Source organism: Phytophthora infestans, genomic scaffold (assembly GCF_000142945.1).
Source record: "Phytophthora infestans T30-4 supercont1.2 genomic scaffold, whole genome shotgun sequence".
In the NCBI taxonomy this organism is placed as follows: domain Eukaryota; phylum Oomycota; class Peronosporomycetes; order Peronosporales; family Peronosporaceae; genus Phytophthora; species Phytophthora infestans.
The window spans coordinates 1,310,045-1,329,090 of NW_003303757.1; the positions used below are offsets into that span (position 1 = coordinate 1,310,045).

The following is a 19,046-nucleotide window of genomic DNA, read 5'->3' on the forward strand; positions in this document are numbered from 1 at the left end:
AATGGTTGAAGTGAGTTTGGCAAATCCTGATCGTTTTGATCCAACAGTTGAATCCGCCATCAAATGTGCGTGGCTGAAGCTGCATCTTGCCCGCTCATGTGGCGGTGAACGAATCGGGCATTGTTGCTTTTCCTTGGTTGCCAAAAAGTAACCAACTTGTTTATCGTACAAAAACGAAGTGGTCCTTCCTTGGGCTCGTGGGAACCATAGCAGCTACGGTGCTTTCATTGTCACCGCTTGTCACTGCGTCGGAGCCTCGCTGCTTCCCAGAGGATTTCATGTTCGGCACAGCTACTGCTGCATATCAAGTCGAGGGTGCGTATAACGAAGGTGGACGGACCCCGAGCATATGGGACGAATTCTGTCGTGATCAGCCTGGTATGCTGTGCGCCAACGTAGCTGACGACTTCTACCACCGCTACCCGGACGACTTGAATCTCATGCAGGACGTGGGGCTGCAGTCTCTGCGATTCTCCATCTCCTGGTCGCGTGCTATGACTTGGGATCCAGAGACCCGCCGCATGCGTCCGAACCCGGAGGGTATAGCGTTCTACCACGCGTTGATTGACGCTATGAGCAGTAGGGGTGTCGTTCCGATTCTGACAATCTACCACTGGGATTTACCGTCCGCTTTAATGCACGAGCTCACTCCAAATGGCTGGCTCAGTCCCGAGATCGTGGACCACTACGTTGAGTACGCGGCTCTTATGTTTCAAGAATACGGCCACAAGGTCGACTACTGGACGACGTTCAACGAGCCACTTGCGTTTGTCGGCTACAGCTATGGGACGGGGATGTTTGCACCTGGACACAAAAGCTCATCTACGGAGGCATACACCGTCTCGCGCAACGTTCTTGTTGCCCATGCGAAGGCAGTCCAGAAATTCCGCGAGTTTAAAACGAATCACGTTGTAGGCGACAAAGCTCGTATCGGAATTGTCCTCGTATCTGCGTACTTCTACCCGCTCTATTCGCACAATCCCCGTGACGTTGCTGCTGCGAAGCGTGCTCTTGACTTTGACTTCGGCTGGTTCCTCGAGCCGATCATTACCGGCGACTACCCTGCGGTCATGCGTGAGCGTGCCGGAGATCGTCTCCCCAAGTTCACCGAGGAGGAGTCTGCACTACTCAAGGGCTCGTACGATATCCTGATGATGAACCACTATTACTCCAAGGTAGTCACGGACTGCGACTCGGAGGCTTCTCTGACGCCGTGCTCGTCACTTACCGTCGGTTGGGAAGCTGACAAGGGCGTCGACGAAGACCACATGATGTCAGGAACAATGCAACCTCGCCCGGATAAGTTCGGTAACAACTACTGCGGCCGCTACACAGGCTACCCGCCCGGATACCTGGACATGATCCGGTACCGGCACTCGCATGACCCGACCGTCGACATCCTATTGACGGAAAACGGATGGTGTGGAAATGAGGAAGTGGAGAATTGGGACCAACTCCGTTACTATAAGGCGTTCGTCGAACAGGTACATAAGGCCGTCGTGGAGGAGAAAATCCCCGTCGTCGGCTACACGGCATGGTCGTTCCTGGACAACTACGAGTGGGGCTCCTATGGCCCGCGCTTCGGACTCTACTATGTCAACTTTACTAAAGAGACTGGCTCGCCAAACTTCGACAAGCCAAAATCGACAGATCTGGAGCGTGTTCCTCGTCCAGCGGCTAAGTGGTTCCACAAGGTCGCCACCACCAAATGTCTGGACGGCTGGGATGAACTCGAGCTTTCTGCGGGCAGCTCCATTGCCCACCCGGCGGAACACCTCGGCTTCTCGGCTCCCGTTATTGTCATCGCGGCGATGGCTCTTATTGCTGCTGTGGTCACGTTCAAGCGCCGCCTCGGATACCAACGCTTACCTCAAGCCGTATCCAGCTAACGCGGACCTCGATACCTGCTTCTTCCAGTTCTTTGTAGTAGCGCCGTTTGAAGCATTGCATTGGGTGTTGTGTCAGATGCGTACGTAGAGCAATGGAGGAACACGATAATTTCCGTGAACTAATACGACGTTTTAATAAGTCAAACTTGTTGGCGAGGTGCAGGCATTCCGAAATAATCATTGTATTGCTGCTTCAATACAATAGTTTACACTTAATTATTGATTTTTACAAATTGGATGACTTTGTCCAATTAGTTATTTTGTATTTACAGCAAAGTACTTTATTTTTTCGTAAAATCTAGTTTTTTCTGCTTTGTTTTGCGTAAATACGGAGCTCGGTCTCCAGACAGAATCGAATGGCTGTTAGCAACGGTCGCTCAAAACGCGAACCTGAGGCGCTCGTCTATCATTTTTGATCTCACCATGGCTCTCGCCAACACCTTCACGACCAAGCAAGTCTGCAGCTACTTTTTTACTGCCAGCTTGGCGACTTCCAGTCGGCCACCATGAAGCTTCAAGACGACAACGTAACGCTTCTCGATGTGCGCGATATCTTTGATGCGCTCATCGAGAAGCATTCCGTTGTAAAAAGTATCTTGCTGCCGACGCAAATACGTGGACTTCGAGCGAGCGTGCGTTGTAGCCCTGTCAGGCGCCGTGGACGAGCTGACGAACGACCAGGAGCTGATGTTGCAGCCATTTGAGACGGTACCTGCAATTACGACACCGGACACAAGGCACGGACGCCCACAGGGCTTTGCCGACAGAGTCTTGGCGACTAGAAAAAAAGCGGCGCGGTGCAAAGAAGATATTTGATGGTGTGCTTTTCATCCCGCCGACGTCAAACACCGTGGAGCGTCTTTTTAGTGTGGCGAAACATACTCTTTTCCACCATCGCCAGCGTATGCTGCCTATTCACCTTGAAACCGTGTTGTTCCTGAAGATGAATCGGCGTTTCTGGGACGCAAACACTGTAGCAGCTATCGTGAACGCAAAGTAATGTGCAGTGCCAAACATCTAAGTAGTTAATTTTCCAATACACTACTATTGATGTCAATTATTTATTTCTTAAGCTTTAGTTTTTGTAGCAATAGCTTATTTTGGCATGGACCTTCAATATGATTGCAATTGTATTATCGGAATGCCTGGCGAGGTGTACAACAGCTCTGTTTTTATTACAGAAATCTGCCTGAATAAGGAACGCCTGATATAAATTAAGAAAGAGATTGCATAAGCTGACAATGCCTTGCTAAAAATAGACTATGATATCGGATCATGTGCATATATTGAATTGAGTTAGGATAAATTGAAGATATGACTTTTGAATGAGACCAGAGTGATTCCAGCAGTGCTGAATCGTGGAAGCGCTAGCTTTAGACAATGCAGCATCGCACCAGAGCAGTACAGCTAGCTGGTCGACGCTGTACGGGTTGCCGAGGGCCTTCGCCTAGGCGATCCACTCAGCTAGCTCATTATACGACAGATTAGGTGAGCGAGCAGCCTTCTCGAGGATGGCTACCTTCTCGGACCAGGTGAGGCGGAGACGATTGGAGGAAATGGGGGTGCTGAGGACGCAGTCGGCTAGTGAGGTTGAATGTAAGTGTAGGAATGAAGCTCGGCTCGTAGGCCACCTACTGCGCGCCATTTTTTAAATTGAAATCAATGTCAGTGCCTGGATTGTTTTGTCAGTACCTTGCCCATCACTATCCCATCTCCCTAAATCTTTCCCGAATATAAAAATGCGAGGTTATTAGTTGAAACCCCGTTCCTTATTCAGGCAGATTTCTGTATAGGCAACGTTGCCCTGCTGTAGATACTCGAAGCGAGTCGCAGCACTTTAATACCTGTATCTCTGTAAAAAAGACTGAGATTTCTGCTCAAGTATCTTTGCAGCTCATGCAAACTTCAACGGGGCACGCGTCAGACGCGGCGTCTGTGCATCCACAGATCATTGATGTCATAATCGGTCAATCTGTCAATGGTTCTGCTCACTTTTAGATTCGCTGAGCATGCGATTCCTGGACCAAGGTATTCGTTTGGCCGGCGTCCTCTCCGCGCTGCTGCTTTCGAGCGTAGCCGCAGAATCTCGCTGCTTCCCCGATGAATTCATGTTCGGTTCGGCTACGGCAGCGTATCAAGTCGAAGGTGCCTGGAACGAATCCGGCCGCACGCCGAGCATCTACGATGCCTACTGCCGCGAGACGCCTGGAATCGAGTGTGCAAACGTCGCCGATGACTTTTTCCACCGCTACCGTGACGATGTCAAGCTCATGGTCGAAACCGGTTTGCAGTCTTTCCGGTTCTCCACCTCCTGGTCTCGTGCCATGACTTGGGACCCACAAACGCGCCGGATGCGCCCCAACCCACCAGGTCTCGCGTTCTACCACTCACTGATTGATGAATTGAATGCGAATCATATCACTCCTATCCTAACACTGCACCACTACGATCTGCCGCTGGCCCTGCAAGACGAACTCGACCCACAAGCGTGGCTGAACCCTGACATTTCTACTCACTTTGAAGACTACGCCACGCTCATGTTCAATGAGTTTGGCAAGAAGGTGAAGTTCTGGACGACCTTCAACGAGCCACTCGGATTGGTGGGGTACGGCTATGGAATGGGCTTTCCTAACATGCCTCCCGCACACAGAGGCTCCCCCACCGAAGCTTACGAGGTGTCGTACGGCGTGTTGATGTGTCATGCCAAGGCTGTGAAGAAGTTCCGGGAGTTAAGAGACTCCGGTGTGGTTGATTCGAGTGCCCGTATTAGCATCGTGCTCGTCTCCAGCTTCTTTTATCCACTAGACCCAACCAAGCGTAGAGATGTCCTTGCTGCTCAACGCGCGTTGGATTTCGACTTCGGCTGGTTCCTGCAACCGATCCTGACAGGAGACTACCCTGCTGTCATGCGTGAGATTGCTGGAGACCGTCTACCTCGCTTTACAGCCGAAGAATCGGCACTTCTCAATGGATCCTACGACATGTTCCAACTCAACCACTACTCGTCTCAAGCAGTGACGGACTGTGACTCACCGACGTCGACTGTCGATTGCGCTTCGCTTGCTCCTGGCTGGCAGGCGGATAAAGGCGTGGATGACACGCACGTCATGCCGGGGACACTGCGTCCGAAACCAGATCGCTTTGGCAACAATTATTGTGCCAACTTGTTCACGCCGTACCCGCCGGGATATCTCGATATGATCCGCTACGTGCACTCCCAAGACCCGACCGTCGACATTTTGCTGACTGAGAACGGCTGGTGCGGGAATGGCGAAGTGGAAAACTATGACCAAGTTCATTTCTTTGAGCAATTCGTGGGTCAAGTGTATAAGGCTGTCGTGGAGGAGAAGATCCCAGTCATCGGGTACACGGCGTGGTCTTTTCTCGACAATTTTGAATGGGGGAGCTATAAGCCTCGCTTTGGGATGTACTACGTCAACTGGACGAGTGAGACTGGCTCACCGGACTTCAACAACCCCAAGCCAACGGATCTGGCGCGCATTCCTCGCCCATCCGCCAAGTGGTTCCACCAACTCTCCACGACGAGATGCTTGGACGATAACAGCGTCTTCGCAATCGAAGCTTTTGAGGAGCCCACCAAGGATTTGACGAAGTTGTTTGGAGCTCCACTGGTGACGCTTGGGGTGGTGGCAGTCGTTGTCATGGTCGGTATCGCGACGCAGAAGCGCCGACAGGGCTATGGACGCATTCCTCTTAGTTCAGCGGAGAACTGATTAAGTCAATGCATGGTGCACAAGCAACAGATTATCCAACTTGAGTGTGAGTCACGGAGTTACCGGTAGCACCTCCTTTTGGTTATCAAAAAAAAAAGCATTTTGGTGTAGAAAGCGAGCAGCAATTACTACATGTACTATGGTCCAGGTAGAAGCTGCTGCTTGCAGCGTAAGTATCCGCCTACAGCAAAGGGGTCCCTTCAGCCGCAGCACCATCGTGACCACGGAAGTGACGCCAAATGCGACGTCCAACGAAGAACACCAGCACAACCACCACCGCGAAACCCACCGCTGCGATCGCCACGATGCTGAACAGCCAGCGCCACACGTGGTGACTGTGACCAGCACTCTCGGGTGTCTCGACTGTAGTTGCTGACGATTCGTCCACATTCAGACACTTGGAGCTCGCCACCTTCTGGAACCACTTGGCCGACGGACGAGGAATACGAGCCAGATCAGATGGCTTGGGCTCGTAAAAGTCAGGAGATCCTGATTCGGACGTGTAGTTGACGTAGTACAGACCGAAACGTGACTCGTACGACCCCCACTCGTAGTTGTCGAGGAAAGACCAGGCTGTGTATCCGATAACGGGGATATGTTCTTCCGTGATCGCCTTGTGCACTTGCTCCAAATAGGCCTGGAAGTACCATAGTTGATCGGGGTTGTCGATCTCATCGTCCCCGCACCATCCGTTCTCGGTCAGTAGGATGTCGGCGGATGTGTCATGTTTGTGCAGCCACTTGATGGTCTCAAGGTAACCAGGAGGGTACGCAGTGAACGACGCGCAGTGAGAGTCTTTGAGAGCCTTTTCACTGCGTGGTCTGGTTCCTGGAACTGTCTGAGAGATGTCAACGCCACGGTCACGCTGCCAGCCGATTGCAAGCTTATTGCAGTCAGTTTGTGACGCACTCGAGTCGCAGTCCGTAGCTGCACGTGTTGAATAGTGATTGAGCATAAAGAGATCGTATGATCCCTTCAACAACGCAGTCTCGTCACGTGAGAAACGCGGGAGGCGGTCGCCCACGATCTCACGCATGACGGACGGGTAGTCTCCACTAACAATCGGAGAGAGGAACCAGCCCACGTCGAACTCCATTTTACGCGAAGCAGCCTCCACGTCAGCCGGATTCGACTCATCCAGAGGATACGCGTAGTCAGCATTCAGCACAATAGCAACTTGAGCCTTTTCACTAATAACATGAGACTTCTTTAGCTCGCGGAATAGCTGGACCGCTCTCGCATGAGAGAGCAACACGTTGTGTGTGGCAGCGTACACCTGAGTCGGTGAGCCGGTGAGCCCCGGGGCCTCTCTACCGGTAGCGTAGCCGGCTGTCGTGAATGACAGGGGCTCATTGAATGTGGTCCAGAGATTCACTTTGCTTCCGTATTCATGGAACATGAGCATCGCGTACTCCGCAAAGTGCTGGACGATGTCCGAGTTGAGCCAACCTTGAGGAGACAGCTCTGTATGCAGCTCCAGCGGTAAGTCCCAGTGATAGAGCGTCAAAATGGGCTTGATGTTGTTCTTGTTCAGCTCATCGATTAGCGAGTGGTAGAACGCGATACCCTCGGGGTTCGGGCGCATGCCATGCAACGCCGAGTCCCAGTTCATGACCCGCGACCATGAGATGGAGAAGCGGAAGCTCTGCAGCCCCGTTTTTGCCATCAATTGGATGTCGTCCTTGTAACGATGGTAGAAGTCGTCGGCCACGTTGGCACATTTGACCTCTGGTCGTTCACGACAGAATTGGTCCCAGATACTCGGTGTGCGGCCGCCTTCCTTCACTGCGCCTTCGACCTGGTACGACGCAGTGGCAGATCCAAAGAGAAAGTCTTCGGGGAAGCAGCGCGAGTCACCAGCGGTGACAGAAGTCGTCGTAGCCAGCAGCACTGCTGCCACACTCCCCACAAGCTGCAGAAGTCGATGCATACTGGTCAAAACAAGGTGAGCTCTTGCAAGTTGTTGGGATGTCCAGCAATGAATGGCGTCCGTCCAAGATCCCTCTCTCGCAACAATGATGTGTGGCCTGCGTGCGTTGAAGTTTTGACACCTTCAAGTTGGGAAATGAAGTGACGTTGCACGATGACCTCAGCTAGTTTCAATCGCTTGCGTACAATAGTTTAATCTATTATATTTTGAAAATGCCAACTTCAACTACTCTTACTTTATCCAAGTGAAACGAAATGATTTGAAGAACTTGAAGATATTCTTTCTCAAGAGTAAATGAGCCTTGAATGACCACCATCGTCATTATCCGATTCGCTCGCGTCGAAGACAATGCGTATGGCCTTTGGGGTGCTCCAGTTTCTGGGGCTCGCAGCTTCTGCTGTGCTGGTATCTCCCGAGTCTCACTGCTTCCCTAAGGATTTTCTGTTCGGGTCGGCCACCGCTTCGTACCAAGTCGAAGGTGCCGTGAAGGAAGGGCATCTGGGACGAGTATTGTCGTACTCAATCAGGTCTTAAGTGCGCCAATGTGGCCGACGACTTCTACCATCGCTTCAAAGACGACGTCAAGTTGATGGTTGAAACGGGTCTACAAAGTTTCCGGTTCTCTGTCTCTTGGTCTCGCGCAATGAACTGGGACTCGAAGACGTATCGTATGCGCCCAAACCCCGAGGGTATCGCCTTCTACCACGCACTGATCGACGAGCTAAGCGCCAACGGAATTGTGCCTATCCTGACCATTTACCACTGGGATTTGCCTATTGAGCTCCACACTGAGCTACGCGAAGAAGGTTGGCTGGGGTCAGAGATCATCGATCATTACGTCGAGTATGCAACCTTAACGAGTATGGTAGCAAAGTGGACTACTGGACGACGTTCAATGAACCTTTGTCGTTCGTTGCTGGAGGGTACGCGTTAGGCATGGGAGCACCAGGGTACACAGGCTCACTCACTCAGGCGTACACAGCGGCTCACAACGTGTTGCTATCTCACGCTCAAGCTGTTAAGAAGTTCCGCGAGTTGAAAACTGCCAATGTCATTGGAGACAAGGCGAGGATCAGTATCGTGTTAGATGCCAACTACGCGTACCCTCTGGACGAGTCGAATCCCGATGATGTAGAGGCTGCTGCTCGCAACATGGAGTTCGATGTGGGCTGGTTCCTCTCCTCCATTGTAACAGGAGACTACCCGCCTGTCATGAGAGAGATTGTCGGTGACCGACTACCTCAGTTTTATGGAGATCAATCGGACCTGGTGAAAGGCTCGTACGACCTCTTCATGCTTAACAGCTATGCGTCACGCCAAGTGACAAGCTGCAGTTCGAAGACGTCCAACATAGATTGCAAGACCCTATCTGCTGGCTCTGAGCAAGACCGAGGAATCGACGACAGCCACATTATCCCAGGCACTAGGCAACGCAGCAAGAAGGCTCAACAAGACCCGCACTGCGCTTTCTTCACTGCGTACCCTCCTGGTTACCTTGAGACCATCAAGTGGCTGCACAAACATGACACATCCACCGACATCCTACTGACCGAGAACGGATGGTGCGGGGACGATGAGATTGACAACCCCGATCAACTATGGTACTTCCAGGCCTATTTGGAGCAAGTGCACAAGGCGATCACGGAAGAACATATCCCCGTTATCGGATACACAGCCTGGTCTTTCCTCGACAACTACGAGTGGGGGTCGTACGAGTCACGTTTCGGTCTGTACTACGTCAACTACACGTCCGAGTCAGGATCTCCTGACTTCTACGAGCCCAAGCCATCTGATCTGGCTCGTATTCCTCGTCCGTCGGCCAAGTGGTTCCAGAAGGTGGCGAGCTCCAAGTGTCTGAATGTGGACGAATTTCCCGCTCCCTAAACTTGCAGCCTGTCCGTCCGTCTGTCAATAAGTCCGTCCGGTTCCTTTCTTGCTGCTTTTTCCTGCCTTTTCGCATGGCTACACTTAGCCTGTCTTATACAGTTTTCTCCCATCCTACCGACCGCGCCTATCTTTCTGACTCGACCTAGCAATGCATAAATTACAAATATGTCCAAAAGCGTGACACAATTAACTCGCGCCCTGATTGGGCAATACCTGCCGACCTGCGACACTGACTGGATCTGTCGCACGATCAGACCGCCTCTCGCCCTCGCGATTGGACGTAAGTTAAACAGTTTTGCCGAGCACGAAACACATCGATTGGATGCAAACAGCCAGGAGATACTTGATTATTGCATTCAGCGACGCAAAACCTATCGTATGTACTGCAAATCGGGCACAGTAATCTGCACACTTCTCAAATAGAGATTTTTATTATTATTAATGTAGACTTCACAGACCAGTATTTTGTAAAAGCTCTGGGATGTTATTTTCCACACACTTTTCAAAGTAAAGACGATATTAATAGTATTATTAAAATAAGCTTCACAGGCCGCATTTGTAAGAGCTCGGCGATGCTATTTTCCACACACTTTCTAAAGTAGAAACGATAGTATTTTTAATATTAAAGTAGGCTTCACGACCAGCGCTTTTTGTAGGGATATATATCTTTTTTACTTCACTGACACTCACCACTGCCACCGTGCAATGAAGGCGCGCGGCTGCACGGTCACTGCGGTATCTGCTCCCGTGCACCGCACTCGACGAATGCATGCGCGCCAGTACATAGTCTTTTAGTCACTTTTATTTCATGTAAAGTATGTATTTGTTTAAAATTATGATAAAAGTACTATTATAGCAAGACCAAATAATACTATTTTAAAACATTTTAATATTTTGCCTAATGATAAATACCAGTCTTCCAGTACCGTGCTATTGGCTAATGTTTGGACGCAAATAAGTTTTGCTAACTTACTCACAGTTTGCAAAATGGTGGGCCCTGTGTGCAAGCAATGCGAGGCGAAGATTGACCCGCTTCTGCTGAACCCGCAGCGGTCTACGACGGATGCACGGGCGCGCTGCGTCGGCTGCGGGAAGCTGCAGTGCGGTTACGCGTTCCGTACAATCAGCGGGCGGGACATCGTGCGGCGCTGTATTGCCTGCGAGAACGGCCCAAAAAGCGGTTGAGTTTTGGGAGGAAAAGCCCCCACCACCTGATTCGGCCGAAGTGCGCCGCCAGGAAAGCCTGGCGAACGTCAAGAAGGCGATGGGTCCTGACTGGTACCCCAAGAAGAAAAAGAGGCGCAGCCGCCCTCGCAGGCTGACCGCCCGAAACGCCAATTACATCAAGCAAAAGAAGCAGCAGAAGAGCAAGTAATTTGGATAATATATCCTTATTGCCCCCGTTACCCCGCTTATCTTTGTATTTTGTATACTGGCGGGCGGCGCGAGGCTTGGGGCCGCACATATGGTAAACTAACTGTGGTGCTGCCAATTGTGTTGACGCATCTACGGAGTGTAGCGCGTTTCATATAATAATTAGCGCATGGTGTCTACTGTGTAGCCTTGCGAGCTGGCCGTTCCTATCTGCATACGCGTTACCGTAGATGGAAAGTACACTTGCTCACTTGGCACACGCAAACCCATGCTATATGTACCACCAACCCTCACAGTTTATATTTCACTAATGTGCGCTCACGAATGTAAGCTTCAGTATCGAGTGAGCACTATGCGCGATGAATAAGCTGCTGTCTACATGGACACAACCACGTATGCGGTAGTGATGACCATACAAGCGGCCATCGCAAGGAGCTGTGTCTGTACGCAGTACTTTACTTTGTCGCCCTGTCCATAATGGCCGAGATAAGAGCTCGGTTGAGTCACGGATGGCTATAATGTGTACCCGCCGCGCGCGTATATATTGCTTTGAATACTGCTAACAGACGCCTGATCAGCTTGCCTGTATCACCGCGGGTATGACCTGTGCCCGAATAGTGACGTGCTGGATCATATAGACGGATACATCATAATCGTAGGTACAGTAGGCTAGCACGACGATACAAAAGTACCGAGATCGCAGCAGTAACCCAGTGCATGGGTGTTGGCTATCACGACAACACCCATTGGCGGCATTGCGGGATATGCACGGACACATCAAATAGCACGCCGAGCTGATAAGTAGGCAGCGAAAGTACTCCATCTAATGTACATGAACTATTATTCAATTCAAGTCTAACCATCACTACGATCTGATACTCTGCCTACAGCCATATATCTTCGTATGTTGCAGCCGGTCAAAAGAATGTGCACGCAGTGGTGCCTCTTCGTCCGATGTGGACGAGGCCTTTTGTCGTACATATCGGACCCAGTATAATGTCAGTCGGAAAGGATTTACGCCACTCTGTCAGTCAGAAGCTATACAAATAAGTCAGAAAGTACGTCAGCTTTGCAAGTAAGATAAATGCATGCGGAAGATAGTGGAAATACCCTTCAGTTACATCACAAACAGCTCAGCAGAATAATTTCAAAGCATAATATTGATGTTTGTGGCGACCATCGGCATATACTACCTATCCTAAAAGATACTTCGCGCGCGGAGCTGATTAACATTGCTCTATTCGACCGTCGCAATCGGTGATATGTGTCGACTGCCTCACGGCGATGACGTGCAGATGGGTAAAATACGTTTGATAGGCGTACTTACTCTAGCTACACTGGGATTCCTCACCGATCAACGTATATTTCGTAGCATCATTGATACTGACCCGTCTTCCGTACAGTATATATTAGCTTTGCAACCACGCGCGCCTCCGATTCGTGTCATTTTGGGAGCAATGCGCTCAAACGAGATTATAGACAAAAACTTCCCGGGTAAGACGGTGCTCTTCTTGCAGATCACGTTAAACCCTGGTCATGTCTACAATAAAATGTGAGCACTACGGATACTGTGTGCGGTGCTGTTTTGGAGCATAATATACGTAGATCACAGTATACATGTACTATATGTTGCTTCGCTTTGAGTAGAAATTCTAAGACCACCGCAGCGCAGCGGAGGTGGTCGGCCCTCTCTACACCAACCAATAATGCCCTAGCGTCCGCGGAGCGGGCGCCCAGAGCGCTAGTCTTAAACATCTACTGCAGCAACCTGTCTGTCCGTCACACTAAATTGTCGTGCCTGTCACGCTTTTCCGGACAAATCATTGGATAAAATAATTTAAATATTCCTACTGGCTGCCGAGCGCAGCGAAGGTGGCTTCAATTGGTTAAAACTAGAATGTGTAGTTGACATCAATAAATGCATGTGTTTCCCAGTTTACATATGGGGATTTGCACAAAGTCCGAAGGCGGCATCGTTTAATATTAAATACTTTTTCATAATGCATGTTGTTATTGATATTTGAATACTACCGTAAACGGAGAGTAGGGTGCTTAGCGTACACGTAAGCATGCGTGTTTCCGAGGACATGGTTTAAGTATACTAAATACTCTGTACTCAGTAGGATCTGTGTGTTACACTGACTAAAATGAAATTTCATTTTTCTTACTGCAAAAATATTAGCATTAATAAGTTATCTGAGTGGGTTTCTGGTATTGCTAAATCGTACATGTTACATGTACAGCAGTAGCCGGTCGTGTAGACTGGCCGTAAGAACAAAACTGTGCTTATAAACGTTGTCACTTGATCCACAAAGATATATAGTGTTAGATTGACGTGTGAACAAAAAGAAGTTATATGTGCTGATGACAATTACTACTGTAAGCGAATTGAACTTGACCATTGTTTCCTTAGCGTTTTTTTAGACAACAAAATTCTGATACTTCTTAATAGGTAGACGCGTTGCCGACAAGGGCGTAAAATAAGGTTTTATATGCAGTGGTAAGATAACAGCACAACATGAGAGGTGTCAATTTTGGTTATTATAAGAAGGCCCGTAAAGAAACGTTAATCAACTTAGAGCCTAATATTTTGGAATCATCAATTAAGTATCAAATAAAAATACCGCCGTCAACAACAACAACAGCAAGGCGTCTTGCGACGCATGGTTATATTCAAAGGCTATAAGCATAACAGGCACAGATTGAGTGTCTAATGACTAATTCTGAATCAGCACAAAATGAACACACTTCAAGGCATAAAAAAATGCTACAGCTTGAATATTTTTATTAAATATTCAAACTGTAACACTTTTAATTTTCTTTCAAAGTAGCGAGTTTGGTTTGCGAAGTGGTTAATAGGCAGTTTATTACAAGCTTAACCAGGCAGTACAAGCGGGTATTTGATGCAAGCTGGACAGATATTCTTTGCATTGATGCAATCTAGGTTTCAGAAACGGCCCGTGAAATCGAGCACGACGCTAAACTAAATATTTTATTTAGCGGTTTTAGACTGAAGTGCAGGTGCTTCTGGGTGGAAGATGAAGGTACAGTGATAGCCAACAACAATAAAGAGACTTTGCCAAGATCACTAGCGTAATCGTTTATGAGCATGGTAAGTATGATGCTAGGGGCTCACTCTTTTGTACCGGTAGAAATATTTACACGGCTTACTGGGAACTCAGCATTTTGTAGCAAATGAAACGCAGATTTATGAAACTAAAGAAGTCGATTTACGTACATATGGCAAAAATCTGGAGTAAAACCCAAATTACCGCCGCGTAGCGGCGGCGCTCGGCTAGTCATCAGCAACTACAGTCGAGACACCCGAGAGTGCTGGTCACAGTCACCACGTGTGGCGCTGGCTGTTCGGCATCGTGGCGATTGCAGCGGTGGGTTTCGCGGTGGTGGTTGTGCTGGTGTTCTTCGTTGGACGTCGCATTTGGCGTCACTTCCGTGGTCACGATGGTGCTGCGACTGAAGGGACCCCTTTGCTGTAGGCGGGTACTTACGCTGCAAGCAGCAGCTTCTACCTGGACCATAGTACATGTAGTAATTGCTACTCGTTTTCTACACCAAAATGCTTTTTTTTTTGATAACCACAAGGAGGTGCTACCGGTAACTCCGTGACTCACACTCAAGTTGGATAATCTGTTGCTTGTGCACCATGCATTGACTTAATCAGTTCTTCGCTGAACTAAGAGGAATGCGTTCATAGCCCTGTCGGCGCTTCTGCGTCGCGATACCGACCATGACAACGACTGCCACCACACCAGTGGAGCTCCAAACAACTTCGTCAAATCCTTGGTGGGCTCCTCAAAAGCTTCGATTGCGAAGACGCTGTTATCGTCCAAGCATCTCGTCGTGGAGAGTTGGTGGAACCACTTGGCGGATGGGCGAGGAATGCGCGCCAGATCCGTTGGCTTGGGGTTGTTGAAGTCCGGTGAGCCAGTCTCACTCGTCCAGTTGACGTAGTACATCCCAAAGCGAGGCTTATAGCTCCCCCATTCAAAATTGTCGAGGAAAGACCACGCGCTGGACCCCTTTTTCAGTCATTATTCATCGAAATCTTGTCATTATTCTTTGAAACCTTGTCATTATTCATAGAAATCTTGAGTTAGGTGGCGCGAGTTCAATCTTTGTCGCCAATACTTTTCTCGCCTCACATCAATGCCAACCTGTGTAGCAGTTCAATCGATGTCCGCTGTGCGATCTGCGTCATTGTTGCTCCAGCCGGTGACATCCTTCTCCAGCCACAGATTAGATGAAAAACATGCAATTCTTGAGGTCATTGTGCAGCTCCGTGAAGTCGAAGTTTGACGAACTCGAGTTAAACGAGCCCACGGTGGAAGCACCGTCCGATCCTTCATTCAAGAAGAAACGCGCACGACCGGCAGCCAAGTGCGCGTAGTACGCGGGTGTGGCGAATGACACGGAGCGAGTGCATCGGGCAAACGTGTACCCGAGATGGTACGTGAGTCTCTGCACGTCTTCCGCTGACATCTTGTTCTCGTCGTGCAGCACCGTGTAGTGGCACGGGACACTCGTGCCCTGGATGCCGCTGTGGCCGTACAAGAAGAAGTCGAACCGGTGCGAATCCACAATTCCAGTGTCGATCACAGTGCCAGGAACCACATTGCCCTTGCGATCAGCGTCACGCGGGTTATTTGGGAACGCGCGCATGTGGTGGCGCTTGTTAACGATGATAAAGGTAACTGGCGGGTTGTAGCCGTCCGAGATCATCTTAAAAGCCTTGCGAAGCGCGCGCATCTCCGTCTGCAAGATATCGTAGTACTGACCTTCGCTCACACCATCACGGTAATAGATGACGTGCTCCGGTTTACGGTTGGTACTTTGGTAGTATGCCAAGAAGAGATCACGAAGCATGTGCGGCAAGAGCTGGATGTCGCTGGAAGCCTTCTGTGCAGCCACACGAGCGACGTACTTTGCCGAGTAGCGATCCAGCGAGGCAACCACCGAAGCAATTGACGGACGTGAGCCCATACCCGAGCGAGGGTGCTCCACATCGGCACCAATAATGATCGTAGGCGCAGTGCTCACTAGCGGCAGTGGCTCGCGCAGGATCGAGTTCTTTCCGCTCAGCTTCATGTTGATCTTCAAACAGACGTTAGCACAGTACTGAGGCTTAGCACTGCGGACGTTCTGGGACACAATGCACTGACTGGGAATTCCCAACACCGTGTCGGACATCCGCTTGATGTCACTGTACGATCCAACGCTCTTGTCTTGTTTAATCACCATAATGAGCTGCGGGGGACCTCTGTTGCGAGCTTCCAGCTCCTTAAAGCACATCTTCATGAGCTCCTCGACCTGGGCGCCACGATACTGATCCATGTGAACCATGTGCGGGGAGCTGTCCTCGATCGTCAGTCCGCTCTTGCCAGCCATATCCACCAAGTTGCGGATAAAGCCCTGGACGTCACGTTCCCCAACATTGGCACTGATAACGACTCCCCAGTTGCGCATCGTTGCTCCCTCCACAAAGCGCTTGTCTCTCAGATTCCACTGGCCACCCGACGGTCTCTCGGACACATTCGCATACTGCACATCCGGTGGGTCCATCACACGAGCTTCCGTCGCTTCCAGACGCTGCTCCACCTTCATACCGAACGCAGCAAGATACGGGTCGTTCTCAAAGCCAGCCTGACGCACCTGGTCAATGATCGTTTCCTGGCGAGCACGCGGGGGTTGACTGGTCTGTCGAATGATCTCCGCCGTGTCCAGCTCGTTGATATTCGCACAGCGTTGTCCCGGCGCCACTTCGCACAGTTCAATCGGCAACCAGTTCTCTTTACCTGGTCGCTTACTACCCACATTCACCAGCGGCAGGTGCGGATACCTCAAGTTGATGTTGTACCGCTTGTTGAAATAATCCGCCACCGACATACTCTCCCCCTTGATGCTTTGGATGGTTTGGTTGGCTGGCTGCGCACTGATACCGAAGATGGCACGCTTGCGATCCTTGCGATGGGTCGGTACAACTTCAATTTTGCGCAACGCACGCGCCAGGTTCCGAGCATCTCGATCCGACAGCGCTCGGATGTCGTTAGCAGAGCGCGCATTCAACGCAGGAAGCACCAGCTCCATCAGTTCTTTCGGAGCGTAGAACACAGTGGCTGCCTGGTCCACATTCATGAGCAGCTTGCGGTCTGCAACGCGGATAGCTTGGTGATAACCCCAGCACAACTCTTTGCCTCCTTTGAGAGGGAACGTCTTCTTCATGGAAAAGAAATTGCGACCCACCGTGATCAACCGCTGAGCGCCCAAATGACGCGCGGCCACGTCCAACGCCTGAAGAACTGGCATGACGTTTACATCCGGGTTCGAGTAATAATCTTGGAGCGAGGTGGTCGAGATCGTTTCAGCCATCTTGATCTTCACGACGAACGTACGAGGGCCGCGGAATGGACGACGAGGCGCGTCACCAGCAGCAGCAGGAGGAGGCGGCGGGGGCGTCGGGCTGGGGCCATCCGGGTTCACATCGACAAATGTCTTGGAGTGCGACTCCCACGGCAGCACAGCAGGCGCGTACATGGCCGACATACCGTCGTGAACCACGCGGACGCCTCCAAACTCGGCTTCGTACTGTCGGAGAGCTGCATTGATCACGTTTCGCACCAAAGAGCGAGGAAGCGGTCGTTCCGGACGTCGTTCTCGCTTGGGAGGCGCCGAGACGTCGCTCATCTCCACGTCCTTGTCCTCTTTGTCTTCCTTCTCGTCCTTGCCTTCCTGTTTAGGCTCGTCACCCATTATTTCATCCTTCTGATCAGCCCCAGAAGGACCATACTTGGAGTCTGCAGCAAGATCGGGCGAGCGCTCCACGTCCACGTGGTACTTGATGATCTCCGGCGGCGCTGAGTCCAGCGACACACCGAAGTAGTTCACCTGCATCTGCACAGACTTGCCACCTCGACCAAGACCCGGACGACGACAAATGAGGAATTCTTGCTGGAGATCTGGGTCTTCCGCGCTCACATCACGCACTCCAGCACGGCCAGTCCATTCGTCCTGAAGGCGCGGGTCGGAACACAGGGTCGCCAATACTCTCGTAGCCAGAGCCAGTCACTGTACCAACACCAGGCCCAGACTCGCCACGACCTCCGCCGCGACCTCCTCCTCCTCCAAAGCGGCCCCCGCCACGACCACCACCGTATCCACGGTCTCCTCCTCGGTCTCCCCCTCGGTCTCCACCACGGCGGTCACCGCCCCCACGATCGTCACGACGCCCATAGCCACGGTCTCCTCCCCGGTCGCCTCCGCGGTCGCCTCCCCGGTCGCCTCCGCGGTCGCCTCCCCGGTCGCCTCCGCGGTCTCCTCCCCGGTCTCCGCCACCGCCACCGCCGTAACCGCGATCTCCTCCACGGTCGCCGCCTGCACTATAGTCACGATCATCACGACCTCCGTAACCACGATCTCCCTGCTGTCCGCCTGAGCTGGCACTGTCTCGGTAACCACGGTCGTCCCGCCCAGCGTACCCTCCACGTGAGCGATCATCGTAACCCCCACCCGAATACCCGCGAGAACGATCATCATAGCCTCCACTTCCACTTCCACTGCCGTAGCTGCTGCCTCCTCGACTCTGGTCATATCCACCTCGATTGTCGTAGCCCGACGAGCCACCGTACCCCCCATGAGAAGAGGAACCTTCGTACCCTCCTCGGTCGTCGTACCCAGAGCCTCCGTGGCCACTTCCACCGCCATAAGAGCCTCCTCGACTGCTGCGATCATCGTAACCACCGGAGCTGTAATCTCCTCGGCTGCCTTCGTACCCCCTCGACCCGGAGCCGTAACCCCCTCCACCGCCACGACTGTAGTCATCGTGCCCAGACGACGATCGGCCATAGTCGCCGCCGCGGGAGTCGTAACCCCCACGCTGGTCGTACCCTCCACGTTGATCATAGCCTTGCTGCCCACGTTGGTCGTAACCATGTTGCCCGCGCTGGTCGTACCCTTGCTGCCCACGCTGGTCGTAGCCGCGCTGGTCGCCGTAGCCTCCGCCACCGCTGCCGCCACTTGCTGGACGGTTCGGATCGTCGTATCCACGGCCATGATCGCCACCGCGCGAGCCGTAGCCGCGCTGATCGCCGTAGCCGCCTCCGCCTCCGCTGTAGCTCATCGCTACTTGTGTCTTGCTTTTTGTATGAAGATCTGCAACGGCCTTCGGTTCCGGCCAGCAAAGTTGAGGACTGCCCCAATCTGGCCATGTGCGTATCC

The 19,046-nt window shown here is 51.5% G+C and overlaps 5 protein-coding genes across 5 annotated transcripts; 3 read left to right on the top strand and 2 right to left on the bottom strand.

The window, feature by feature from the left end:
* Positions 1–278: 278 nt before the first annotated feature.
* PITG_01396 (glycoside hydrolase, putative) lies at positions 279–1,889 on the top strand (the record flags this gene model as incomplete). Its single annotated transcript, XM_002908018.1, has 1 exon — positions 279–1,889. The coding sequence occupies one exon, from the start codon at positions 279–281 to the stop codon at positions 1,887–1,889; it is 1,611 nt and encodes a 536-aa protein (XP_002908064.1).
* Positions 1,890–3,898: 2,009 nt separating this feature from the next.
* On the top strand, positions 3,899–5,623 carry PITG_01397 (glycoside hydrolase, putative; the record flags this gene model as incomplete). The annotated part of the gene is made up of 1 exon (XM_002908019.1): positions 3,899–5,623. The coding sequence occupies one exon, from the start codon at positions 3,899–3,901 to the stop codon at positions 5,621–5,623; it is 1,725 nt and encodes a 574-aa protein (XP_002908065.1).
* A 181-nt stretch (positions 5,624–5,804) lies between these two features.
* Positions 5,805–7,553, bottom strand: PITG_01398 (beta-glucosidase, putative; the record flags this gene model as incomplete). Its single annotated transcript, XM_002908020.1, has 1 exon — positions 5,805–7,553. One exon carries the CDS (start codon positions 7,551–7,553, stop codon positions 5,805–5,807), a length of 1,749 nt encoding a protein of 582 aa, XP_002908066.1.
* Positions 7,554–7,907: 354 nt separating this feature from the next.
* Positions 7,908–9,437, top strand: PITG_01399 (beta-glucosidase, putative; the record flags this gene model as incomplete). Its single annotated transcript, XM_002908021.1, has 3 exons — positions 7,908–8,060; positions 8,089–8,396; positions 8,423–9,437. The coding sequence occupies 3 exons, from the start codon at positions 7,908–7,910 to the stop codon at positions 9,435–9,437; spliced, it is 1,476 nt and encodes a 491-aa protein (XP_002908067.1).
* Positions 9,438–15,071: 5,634 nt separating this feature from the next.
* Positions 15,072–18,881, bottom strand: PITG_01400 (Argonaute3 (AGO3); the record flags this gene model as incomplete). Its single annotated transcript, XM_002908022.1, has 3 exons — positions 15,072–17,877; positions 17,908–18,208; positions 18,308–18,881. The coding sequence occupies 3 exons, from the start codon at positions 18,879–18,881 to the stop codon at positions 15,072–15,074; spliced, it is 3,681 nt and encodes a 1,226-aa protein (XP_002908068.1).
* Between the last annotated feature and the right edge of the window lie 165 nt (positions 18,882–19,046).